General features: G+C 38.1%; 1 protein-coding gene across 1 annotated transcript in view; it reads right to left on the bottom strand.

Moving 5' to 3' along the window:
* LOC124789629 (methanethiol oxidase-like) overlaps positions 1-7,235 on the bottom strand; it is a 130,641-nt gene extending 123,406 nt beyond the window's left edge. Inside the window, exons 1-2 of the mRNA XM_047257050.1 lie at positions 7,083-7,235; positions 6,220-6,405 (exon numbers count right to left, since the gene is read on the bottom strand). Coding sequence (XP_047113006.1) covers positions 6,220-6,405; positions 7,083-7,208 — 312 coding nt within the window. The 5' untranslated portion in view covers positions 7,209-7,235. The remainder of the gene's footprint in view (positions 1-6,219; positions 6,406-7,082) is intronic.
* Between the last annotated feature and the right edge of the window lie 6,419 nt (positions 7,236-13,654).

Here is a 13,654-nt window from a genome sequence, read left to right as displayed (position 1 = left end):
AATTAACAATCATGGGATATATGTATATATAAGTAAACTAATGACAGTCTTGCACTGGTGAAAATTTGAAATGAACCAAGGAAGGAGTTGGAACAAAGTGATGTGAAGGGAATTACGGTAAAACACAGCACTTTATACTGATATACTGTTTACTGCATTTAATAAACTCATGGAAGTAATGGGCATAATAGTTGTGACCACAAGGAGGTTATTCTGAGAAACAATTAATTTTGTTTCCTGATGTATGTTCACACTTATTTGAGGACATTGATATAGATGTGATCATTCTGATAATTGAATTTGGAAGATGATACATTTCTTTAGTCTATTTGAAATTTTGACATTGAAGTCGGTTTGATGCAGCAACGAATGTCTGGCATTCCAGTTGAGGCATGTTCTTGCCTGGGAAAAAATTATGTATCCATAACTTGACAACCAACTCACACTAACATCTTTTAGAGGTAAGATACAACTTATTAGGCAATAATATATGAACAATTGAACGAATCTCATAGTACATTCAATGGAGTGCATCAAAAGAGCACCAAGATGATAAAACGGAAAATTTATGCACTTGTATCTTTCTTGTATTTCATCTTGTAAATGAGAAAGTTGACTGACTAAACTTTATACATAACATGTACTTTTCACTCACACTAATTGTCAAATTGCTGGTCTTTTTCACTAGTCATGATTATATTCCCTTCATTTTTAGCCAGAGATTTAGGAGTGCTTTGTCTCTCTGCAATAGTCAAACCTCTTTGGGATGTATTGTAATACCACAACCCCTGTATCCTCTTCTTCCACTCTCATCCCCACTCTCCCAAAGAGGACTTACATCAACTTAAACTGCTGTTTGACTTTGTCTTTTCTGGTTACCTGGATTCGAATACACTGAAGATTTTTTGTGCAGAAAATTAGTAATTTGCACTAATTTAAGCTACTGTTTTGACATTGTTTACGTTGGGCCTCACCAGTATGTAGAATGAAGGAAACATGTTAAAAGCTAAGATACGATCACAATTTGCACATAATACAAACCACAGGAACATGGTAGGAATAAAATTGCTATTGTAATTATGGAGTAATCAACAATTTAAGTTCCAATATTTCTAGTCATCAGGAAACAGCTATTTTTATGCTTTGTTAACTCAAAAACTACATGTATCCCTAACAGAAATACAACATGATGATTTTTCAGTCAGAATTAAGGATACTCATGTTTTAATTGGTGTTAGTTAGCTAAACTGTAATTATGACCATATAGAAATGTAAAATTTTACTCATACATAGTTTAATTAGTTGAATCTAGGCATTATATTCAATAAAACTAATTGCTCCGTTCACCTGAAAATGATGGGATGATATCCTTTAAGACAGTAAAAAAATATATGCAAATTAATGAAACACATTGTTGCAATGATAAAACATGTAATTTCTTAGTTTCAATAGAAACAGATTCTTTCCTGTCTTTGTATGAAATTATTCACTTCTATTTCGTGTAAATTTCTATGTTATTTGCGAAGATGTATGCAAAAACTTTAATTGTATAAATCCAAAATTCAATATGTAACAATGACAGTCATTGTTTAAAACCATATAAACAGAGGTGATTTGTATGCCGCCATAGGTCAGTCTGAGGTCAGTCCCAAGTCGGTATTACGTCAGTCTTGGACCGAATTTTCTTTCAACAGCATGTAGTCAGACTTTGTACATTCGCCGTCAAACATCTAGTGTGCAAAATAAGATTCTCTTTGGACAAGAAGTACTAAACTTATTTCTATCATTGCATGACTCCCATGTGGTGATGCAATAACATCAAGATGAACCTATGGCAGCATTAAGAAGCAACACCCCATATTACACAAGGTATGTATTATTTTATTGGTGGAGGATATCCATAATAAGGTGGGGTATATTAATCATTATTCTTCTTGTACTAAATAATGATACACATCCCAAACTTCACCCACAAAAAATTTTTGCCATGTTATATTACACTATCCGCAATCCATTGCCACCCAGTAGCTGCTTTGTGAGAGAGTGCATGTCATGCTTATAAAAAAATCACATCTCCAAACTGTTCCTCCACTGTCTGCAGTATATAATGCTGTAAAGTATGTTCATATCATTATGCATACAGGTGTTTTCTTAAACGTAATAAGGGGACCACATCCTAACCACAGAAAACATTCCATAACGAAACAGCACATCTTCCGTACTTCACTTTTGGGATGGCAAGTAGCAGCAGGCACTGAGCAAACCCAAAACCTTCTATATGATTGCCTCAAGTCATAGTATGAGTCAGCACTCCAAATCACTCATTCCCAGTCATCCACTGTCCAGTAGCATTATTCTTTACACAACTTCAAGCATTGCTTAGCATTCACTACAGAAATGGTTGGCTTATCCATTCTTTTTAACTTCCTATTCGAACTTCCTATTCACAATCATTGTGCAGTAGGTGTGTTGGTAGCAGTTTTAAAACTAATTGCAACCATTCTGCACAATGTTTGTTTGTCAGTATCTGCAAGTTCATTAGATCTGCCTGGTCTTGGATTAGCTGTCACTCATCCATCATGTTTCCACTTCACATCACATCACCAACAGTTGACTTATGCAGCTTTGGAAAAGTTGAAATTTCCTTGATGGATTTATTACTCAGGTGATGTTCAATGACCAGGCCACAATCAAAGTCACTGAACTCTCTTGACCCATTCTAATGTTACTGCTTCTCTGCTGACAACACAATACTCCTGTCTCCTTTCTATATTGGAAAAGGCCAGTTCCACATTACACAGGGCTGTCCAGGTAATTTTGATCAAATAGTGTATGCCACAACATATTTTAGATGTCACAGTCGGCAAATGAACTGCCCGAAAGTCAAATGGTTCAAATGGCTCTGAGCACTATGGGACTTAATTCTGAGGTCATCAGTCCCCTAGAACTTAGAACTACTTAAACCTAACTAACCTAAGGACACCACACACATCCATGCCCGAGGCAGGATTCGAACCTGTGACCGTAGCAGTCGCGCGGTTCCAGACTGTAGCGCCTAGAACTGCTCAGCCACCCAAGCCGGCCCCAAATGTCAAGATCACCGCAATACATCCATAATTAACCAGACTGCAAGGCATATGACAGTATTTTGTACTGAGTGGTCCGACATACTGCCATGCTTCCAACCAGATGCCAAATAGTAGTTGAGAGATTAACCAAGTAATGAAATCTCATCTGAGAATATGGCGTATTTTCATATGTCATTTCTTCATAAATAAGGTATGAAATAGCAAAAGTGGATCTCATATCAAAAGTTTGTTCTATTAATGTGAGTGTTGATTCTCAACTGGCACAAATTTAATTATGGTAGAGTCCTGTTAATCTGAACTAATTGGGACCGGACCTTGCTCGGATTACCAATTTGTTAAAATTTGCCAGAATTATGGTGACACGTTTCTAGAATGAAGTATACCAAGCATATAAGTAGGTACATCATGGTAACAAATGGGAACAAGTGTGGGCACAATGGCTCACTCTCACTCCCTGCCCTTGTTGTTGTGCATTGTTGAGTGCGATATGGTTTGTTTGGACAGATTCAGAAAATGGCATGGAATCTGTCTGCTAACAATTACTGGAAAGAAGCTTTCTTCTGACCATGATGCAGCAAAGGATTACTTGGGTGAGTTTGCAAAAATGATAAGAGAGGGAAAGTATTCGCCTCAACAAATTTATAATGGTGACAAGACTGGCCATAATTTTAGGGCATTGCCAACAAAAAGCCTGGCATCAAAAACAGAAGACCATGCTCCTGGTTTTAAAATGTGCAAAGATTGTGTGACTTTATTAGTGTGGAGCAATGCTGTTGGTGACCACAAGCTGCCTTTAATGCTGATCGGCAAATATGCTAGGCCCAGAGCCTTTAAAAACTGCAACACGAAGTCCCTGACCATATATTATCACAACAAGAAGAAAGCATGGATGTATGGTAAGCTGTTCAAAGAATGGATTCCCAGCCAGTTTGTTCCCTCTGTTCAACAGTTTTTAAGGAAAATCATTTGTCTTCCCATGCAATCCTTTTGATTGATAATGCGCCATCTCACTCTAGCACTGAGGAACTATGTGATGGAGAAATTGTGGCGAAGTTTTTGCCACCGAATGTTACACCACTTCTACAGTCGATAAACCAGGGCTCACTGCAAACATTAAAACTGATTTACAGAAAACAATTTTTAAGTAGCTGATCCAAGATGATAGCATTCCTTTAGTGGACAAAATAAAAAAGACCAATGTGAGGGATGTTGTTTATTGGGCTGCTGAGGTGTGGCAGAGTATTTCAGAAAATACTCCGAGAAAATCGTGGAGAAAACTGTGGACATCTCTTGAATTTCAGGACAACCTAGTTGAAAATGAAGAGGAAAATCTACTACAATTGATACAGACACTCTGTGGATGTGAAGAAGCTAGTGAAGGAGATGTAGATGAGTGGATGGCAGTGGATGGGGCATGTGTGGAGAAGCCTACTGATGCTGATTTAGTTGCTGCTGTGACTCAAGACCAGGAGGAAGTGGTCTGCTGTGATGGAAGTGACAATGAGCGTGAAAGTGACAAAGGAGAGTTGGTGTCACAAAGTGATGCAGCAGCAGCCCTTGACCTCACGCTATGTTATTGGGAGCCACAGCCCACTGCTACACCTTCTGATTTGATGTTTATGAAACAATGGTGCAACGATGCATCATATAACAGACTGTCTTCATTATGCCAAAAAACAATCACTGAGTTTTTGTCATCTAAAAAGTAGGGATAAAATGTCCGTTGTATTTTAGTAAGTTTGACAGCTTTTCTTTCATTGTTATGCATTGTTTAAAGCTAATCTTTTCTTGTCAATTTTTCTAATACATGTTTACTGTACTGTGTAAATTAAAATAGTGTGTATGTACAGCAGTTTACCACACAGTTTTCCACACTTAGACTAACATTTTTCATGTTCGGATTAACCGAACGTTCGGGTTACCGGGGTTTAGATTAGTGGAACGCTGCTGTATGTGATTCCTGCACTACTTTATAATTTACAAAGCTCTGAATTTGTATTCAAAGCATGAAGATCTATATTAAAACCATGTCATGAATTAATTATAAGTAAATTTTTCCAGATAGTTAAATCTGTTGATGCTGCTTGATTGTAGCCTCTTCTTTGATATCTAAGTAGGTTGCACAATACTTTCTTGTATCAAATTGGTAATGGCATCAATTATTGTACATGATAGCACCTCCAGTTCATGAAGCATGAAATTGTAATTTCTGCTTCTTATTTGGCACTTCTCTCTATTCTACAAAATGTTCTTCAAAGAATGCAAATCATTTGGCAGCCAGAGGAAGGCCAGGTAACTGCACTGCTCATGGATATAGTAGCTAGCCCACTAGAAACCATGCTAGATAAATTGTTTTTGAAGTTTCTGATTTGACAGTAATGAATAAAAATAGCTGACAAATCATCTGTATCTTCTTGACATAATTTAGTGATAATTGTAATGGAATTCAGTTGGTTGACCCAATGTACATATCTATATTATTATTATTTTAGAGAAATACTAAAGCTTGAACACAGAGAGCAGATGCAAACGGCTGTATGTTGCCGTAGTTAGGTAAAGATGAAAAGGCTTGCTCATTTTAGACTAGCATGAATAGTTGCATCAGACTGGCCTGCAGACTAAATATCACAAAACAACATCAATTTAGGACATAAAAATAATAACTTTTCTTTCAGATGTATTTATTAATGTAAAAATATTATATGGGATTGATTTTGTAGTTAGTATGGTACTTCATACTACACTTATGCTTAAAAATATACCATATTTATGTGTGCATGTGCATGCACTTAAATCCAATATATATTCACAACTGACAAACTGTATTGAGGTACTTTAACTGATGTTAGTTAATCAGTTACTGTGTTTTGATACAGTTTGTTAGCTAGAAACATAAACAGGATTAATAGAATTGCCTGACTGCAGATCTCAGTTTCATAAAGCAAAGATTCATAATAAAGAAGCATATTGACAACAAAATCACATATAATATTTTCACATAAATAAATACAGGTGAAAGATAGTTATTAACTTTATCTGTCATAAACAGCCTCAACATGCATGGAAGCAAGAATCATCAGTGTGGTAATGATAACCATAGTGTAACTTAAAACTGTGTAATATTACATACCTTGTGCAATCGAGGTGCTCTCTCATTGATTCCAACATCAACAACATATATCCTTGAACTGCCCAGTGATGGCAAAATCAGCTTGTCTCTACATTTCGTTGAATCTTCATGACAGCTGCTACAAACATTCCATCCTGAGTGATGTAGCTCATCACCTAGGTAAGGCATTGGCAGGCGATGTATTACCTGTACACAATGAAAATGAATGAGCGTACGGCATCGTTGGCTGGGAGGCCCCACCCTGGGAAGTTCGACCACCAAGTGCAAGTCTTTTGCCACATTGGGTGACTGATCAGGATGAAATGATGATGAGGACAACACAACACCCAGTCCCCAAGCAGAGAAAATCTCCAGCCTCACTGGGAATTGAACCAAGGCTTGCTTGCATGGAAGGTGAGCATGTTACCACCCAGCTAAGCAGCTGGACTGTACACAATATCAGTTCTTAAATTGTGTCAATGATGCTACATAGAACATGCATTTTACTGTTATAGTAAATCCTGGTTAATCAATTTAGGAGAACATGACTTTATTTTATGCACCTGTGTAGAATATTTGTGAATTTTCTTACAAAAGCAAAACAACTTTTCTACAATAACAATTGCAAGCACAAAATAAATGGAAAAATAAATTTCTGCCACCTTAAAAACTGTCTGATAAATACTACTTCCTTCTCTACTAAAATACAGGGGAAAAAAACAACTGCATCCATTAAAATTTATTTGTAAGTGAACAAAACTGAAACATGCAGGACTATGGTAGAAATGAGTTTCATAATAATTTCAGTGCTGTGTTATTTTAAGTAGATTATCTGAAACAGCAAATTACATTAACCACAACTGCTAGAGATAGACTGTACTCACCTTGCAGAAAGTGGGGCTGTCAGGATCAATATCAACAGTTGCCAAAAAGTCTGGTTTAGTATTGCGAGCTTGAGCAGGTTGAACGCAAGGCACATACACAATTTTTTCTCTAGGCCCATATTGCATAGCTTCCAGGGGAGATGAATAGCCAGGGCCACAGCCATGACCTGGAAGGTATATTTGTCAGACAAAATATGAAAACTGAAGAAAAAAGGTGCAAAAAAGTATTACAATCAGTTTTTCAGTATAGTTTATCCAGGAGGCTATGACTAGAAATCCCAACTTCACAGAAAAAATAACAAATTTGTGTATGCAGAACAAATAATGTAGTTGAGACACTATGAATATTCCTTTTGAATTTCCAATCATTCATACAATCAAATAATGGAAATCCAGGCTGGAATGTAACAATATTATGAGAAGGAAAGTTGCTAGTCACCATATTGCAGAGATGCTGAGTCACAGATAGGAACAACAGGAAGACTTTCACACTTAAAGCATTCAGCCAGTGGCCTTTGTCAACAATAGAGACACATATGCACACACACACACACACTCACACTCACAACTAATGCAACTCACACATGACTGCAGCCTCAGGCAACCGAAACTACACTGCAAGCAGCAGCACAGGTGCATGATGGGAGTGGCAACTGGGTGGGAGAAAGGAGGAGACTGGGGTGGGGAGGGGAGGGGGAGGAATAGTATAGTGGGCATGGCGGACAGTGAAGTGCTGCAGGTTGGGCGGTGGACAGGGGAGAGGTGGGGAGGGGGGAAGTAGTGCAAAAGGAGAGAAATAGAGATAAATAAATAAAAAATAAAATAAAGACTGGGTGTGGTGGTGGAATGACAGCTGTGTAGTGCTGTAGTGCTGAAATGGGAGCAGGGAAGGGGCTCCATGGGTGAGGACAGTGACTAACGAAGGTTGAGGCCCAGAGGGTTGCAGGAAAGTAGGATATATTGCAGGAAAGTTCTCACTTGTGCAATTAATTAAACCAGGTGTTGGTGGGAAGGATCCATATGGCACAGGCTATGAAGCAGTCATTGAAATGAAGGATATTGTGGCTGGTTACTGTGCCCCCACTGAGAGAATCTCTGCTCTCATAGACCAACACCTTCAACCTATTACCGGAACCTACCCTCCTATATAAAAGATACCAACCATTTCCTCCACCAAATCTCCATAGTTCTTGTCCCTTTCCTACAGAGTGCCCTGTTCGTCACTATTGATGCCACCTCCCTGTACACTAACATTCGTAATGCCCATGGGTTTACCACTATTGAACACTACCTTTCCCAGTGCCCAATGGTTTCCAAACCAACAACCTCCTTCCTAGTAGCCATGACCAACTATATCCTCACCCAAAATTACTTCTCCTTTGAAGGCATTACCTACAAACAAATCTGGGGTACGGCTATGGGCAGCTGCCTGGCGCGATCCTATGCCAACCTATTCTTGGGCCATCTAGAGGAATCCTTCCTAAACACCCAGAATCCTAAACCCCTCACCTGGTTCAGATACATCGATGACATCTTTACTATCTGGATCGAAGGTGAGAACACCCTATCCACATTCCTCCAGAACCTCAACACGTCTCCCCCATTTGCTTCACAAACAAGCCACCTTCATAGATGTTGACCTCCACCTTGAATATGACTACATCAGTACCTCCGTCCATATGAAACCTACTAACCACCAGCAATACCTTTACTTCAGCCACGCATTCCATACCAAGAAGTCCCTTTTGTACAGCCTAGCCACACATGGTTGTCACATCTGCAGTGATGAGCAGGCCCTCTCGAAATATATCGAGGGTCTCACTGAAGCCTTCACTGGCTGTAATTATCCTCCCAACCTTGTACAAAAACAATCTCCCATGCCTTATCTTTCCAGTCTCCCACCACCTCCCAAAGCCCCACCATCCAGCCACAGAGGAGCGTTCCCCTTGTAACTCAATACCACCCAGGAATGGAGCAACTGAACCACTTTCTCCGCCAGGGTTTCAATTACCTCCCGTTGTGCTCTTAAATGAGAAATGTCTTGCCGACTATCCTTCCCACCCCTCCCACAGTGGTTTTCCGCCATCCACTGAACCTATGCAATATTCTCATCCATCCTAATACACCCCTTGCACCCAATCCCTTACCTCATGGCTCATACCCCTGTAATAGACCTAGATGCAAGACCTATCCCATACATCATCCCACCACCAACACCTACTAAAAGCTATTTTGTGTGACAGATTACCAGAAGGAACAGGAAAACTAATGTGGGTGCCAGTAGACAGTAACATTCCACAGGGTGTAGTGTGTTTGGCAGAATCATTAACAAGTAATGATATGTGGGATGAGCAACATTGTTTTGTACGTGGTGTATAATACATACAAGGGATATTAATGGTCCAGTTAGAGTGGCAATAAGCCTGGATAATTTTGGAGGAGATGAAGTGAATCTCCCAAAGGGATTACTGATAGCCGCAATAGAAGTTCTAGAAGAGGAATATATTGAGGATTCTAGGGTACAAGGTAGAACAGAATGAACTGATGACATATCTGCATTGTGAGAAAAAGTTAAACACCTTCAGGGTAAAGATAATGCACTAATGGAATCAGTGTTAATATGGTATAAGGATTTGTTCAATTGACAAGGAATGTTACCTGCTACACCAACCACACAACATAGAATACCAACAGGCAATCATCTGCCAGTATTTAGAAAATACTATTGGCTACCTAAGCATTTAAAGCCTTTAGTGGAGGAAATGGTGATTCAACAGTTATCAGATGGGATTATAGAATGTAGTGATAGACCACAGTCTGTGAGTATTGTGATCATGGGTAAGAAGTCACCAGATGGAATGAAGAAACATCAGTTTTGTTGCAACTACAGATTCTTAAATGAAGAAACAGTAACAATACTGACACTTTAGATAATTTGGATCAGTGTAAGTTCTTTCTGCCCATGTATTTAATAAATGGGTATCATCAAATTGAGGTACATCCTGGAGATAGATCTAAAACAGCATTTAACGTAACTTCTGGTCACTACAAATATTTTAGGATGCCTTTTGGGCTGAAAAATGCTCCTGCTACATTTTAATATTTATCAGATGGAGACCTGAGAGATTTAAAACCGAAAAAATGTGTGGTGTACCTCAATGATATAATTATATTTGCAGAAAACCTGGAAGAACATGTTCAGCATTTGGAGACGATATTTGACAGGTTGAGAAAGGTTTGACTTATGCTTAACATTGATCATGTGTCGCTTTGCACAATCACAAGCACACTGTCTAGGGCATATAATAAGCCAAGATGGAGTAAGGAGAGATCTGTGCCTTACATCAGCAGTATGTGACTTTCTGGTTCCTCAGACAGTTAAACAATTACAATCTTTCCTTGGATTAGCAAACTACTATAGAAAATTCATGAAGATGTTAGCTGAAGTGGCACAAACACTAACAAAATTACTGTGGAAAGGAATTATGTTTAGCTGAACATCTGAGTGTCAGACAGCATTTCAAAATTTAAAAGATATATTAACTTCAGATCCAGTTCTGATTTTTCCTGATTTCACAAAAGGATTCATACTGCCATGTGATGCAAGTGCTACAGCTTTGGGAGAAGTTTTAGGGCAAATCATTGATCAGAAAAAACGAGCAGTTGCATATGCATTTCATGTTCATAGTGATTACTGATCATGCAGCTACTAGGGCTAAAAGATCCTTCAAGTCGTCTGACGATGTGGGCTTTGAAACTAAGTGAATTTCAATATGACGTGATTCACAAACCAGGTGTTAAACACGCATATACAGATGCATTTAGTAGAAAGACTGGGGCATTGCAAGTCTCTGGATTTGATTTAAGGATCAGAAGAAAGCACAAGCAAATGATAAAGAGTCTCAGATGTATTGCAAACAACCACAGTTTGTCATACAAGACGGGGTTTTATCAACCAAGTGGGGCCTTGTATTGTGGTTCCACCAGCTTTGTGGACAAAAGTATTACAGCAAGCACATGATTGTATGTTATCGGGTCATGGCGGTAAGTGAAAAACAGATAAAAGAGTAGTGGAAAGGTTCTGGTTAAGAATAAGATGCACTGATGTCCAACAATACGTCAAGAACTGTATCCCATCTGCGCAATGTACTGATTTATGTCATTAGAAGATACAATTACAAACACCACCAGAGTCTGACTATCCATTTCAATGGTAGGAGCAGATATTTTTGGGTTGTTTCAGAAAAGTCAATCAGGTAACAAGTATGCGTTAACAATTATCAATCACTTCTCAAGGTACCTGGTGATTGTAGTAATACCAGATCAGAAAGGAAGCACAGTAGCTCATACTGTCGTAAATCATTGGATACTTAAACCTGGGGTGCCACAAATGATTATTATGGACCAGGGAACAAATTTCATGTCCGATCTCATTAAGCAGTTGTATTGCTTACTGAAAGTTAAGAAATAACATATAGGTCTATTCCCCACAAAGGCAAATGGTCATACAGGTAGAGTTCATAGAACTATATCTAAGATTCTAACCAATTACGTGAATTCTCAACACCTAGACTGGGATGTATATCTACATTTGGTTTATTTAGTTATTCACAAAAACTCTAAAGGAAGTCTAGCAGACGGTACAATGGGCTAACACAAAAGCAGTAGAACTTCAAGAGCATGTGGGGTTAAGTAAGAGGAATTTACCACAGTATCAGATAGGTCAATGGACATTACTTGCAAAACCTTACACTCCCAAGGGTAAGACGAAAAAGTTTTTGATTAAGTTTCAGGGTCATTACCAGATGGTCAAGGTAAAATAGTCTGTAAATATAAAGCTGCAATTACTGGGACAAACTTCAGTAGTCCATATCAGTAGAATTAAACCTTTTCAAGGAGCCATTGATTCCTTTCCTTAAGTATTAGCAGAGATGCCACGTACTTCAATTAAGAATCGAAAGGGTAAAGAAATACTGTAGAATAGGCCATATGGGTTGAGACCAAGGAATATGTAGTTATGGATGTAGAGATATGTGGGTAATAGAAGGATTTCCTTTATTTGTTTTCTTTGTTTCATGTAGTGTACTTAGGAATATAGATATTTTTGTTGTATTTCCACATTTTTCTAAGGAGGAAGGGAGTAAATAAAAATTATTTCCTCTAGGTGATGGTGAGGATGACACCTAGATGGGATATATTTCATTAACTGAAAACTTAATCCCTCTGTTATACAGCATAGAGAGAGAGATCACACATACACACACAATTCCCTGTAATTAGTATTACGTCACAATTTGAGTGTTATATGATTCATGCATATCTAATAGGATGGTGTCTTATTAACAGAAGGATTTAATTTTTTTGGTTAATGAAGTATTGCTTATACCTGAACAACGTGAATTGCATGTAATTCTATCAGTAGAAGATTTTGGTAGTAGTAGTAGTAGTTGTTGTTGTTGTTGTTGTTCTAAGTGTATTAATCATGTTATTATTATATGTCCTGCTCAAGTAGTTCAAACAGATAATCAATGGTGTTAAGTACAATTATTCTTGGGAGATATGAATGCACTAGAGGATAAGAAGGTAGTCATGAAGCCATGGACAAATTACCACCGAAGTGGAAATCATTGGCTTTATCCTGCATTGAAGCCACAAATGATAGTAATGAACTGTTATAAAAACAAGACTATTACAATAACAAGAATAGAATTACATATTAGTGGTATATTAATAAACAGAACTGAATGCGATATAGCAAGAGAAGAATTTCATGCACCAGCAACCATCATGATTACTACACTAATTACTAGTGTACAACTGGCATTGTACTGGCTGGAAAATACCTTCAGCAATTTTCCTACTCCAAATATTTCCTTTCTAAATTACACACTGATGCTGTGGTATTGTAGAGTATAGACAAATTGATTGATGGAGAAAAGATGCAAATTCCTGTTGATAAAATGTTAAGGCATGTTCATGAATATCACTGTGGGTGAAAGCAGAACACAATTACCATCAGTGTAGCAACCATTAGTATAATCGCTGTACTAGCAATCAATGGTGCAGTTTTATCTTTTCAGAAGAAGTAAAATAATGGATGCAGAGTTTAAGCCCACACATGAGATTCCTCTAGAATGGGTTGTACCAGAAAGGAGAAGAGAAATTATAGCACAGATTAAGTTGATAAACAGTTTTATAAGAGGAGTCAGATTATTATATTAAAGGTTAAGATTTTTCTGGTTTTCCCTAAAAATTAGTGATGAACGTTTTAGGTAAGAGGGTATGTTGCATGCAACATGCCAACCTTGTGTACAGCAGTGAAACAGATAAAATTTTCGAAGTTCCAGAGTGAAGCTATGTTGCTACATTATGGAAAGTTGAAACAAGGTGGCCACCACGTGTAGGTCAGGGCAAAATACAACATGAGCATTTCTGATGAGCCAGGTAGCAGACTTCAGCAGAGTGTAGTGGGTCAGAGCCATCAATCAGGGCCACATCACCTTCATTATGTGACAAAAGGAAGGCTAAAATGAACGCAACAAATGGTACCAAGAGATTTTATGAACCAGTTC

The sequence above is a fragment of the Schistocerca piceifrons genome, chromosome 3, assembly GCF_021461385.2.
Source record: "Schistocerca piceifrons isolate TAMUIC-IGC-003096 chromosome 3, iqSchPice1.1, whole genome shotgun sequence".
Classification (NCBI taxonomy): Eukaryota; Metazoa; Arthropoda; class Insecta; order Orthoptera; family Acrididae; genus Schistocerca; species Schistocerca piceifrons.
Note: the sequence above shows the minus strand (reverse complement) of the source record. Positions and strands in the feature narration are given on the sequence as shown.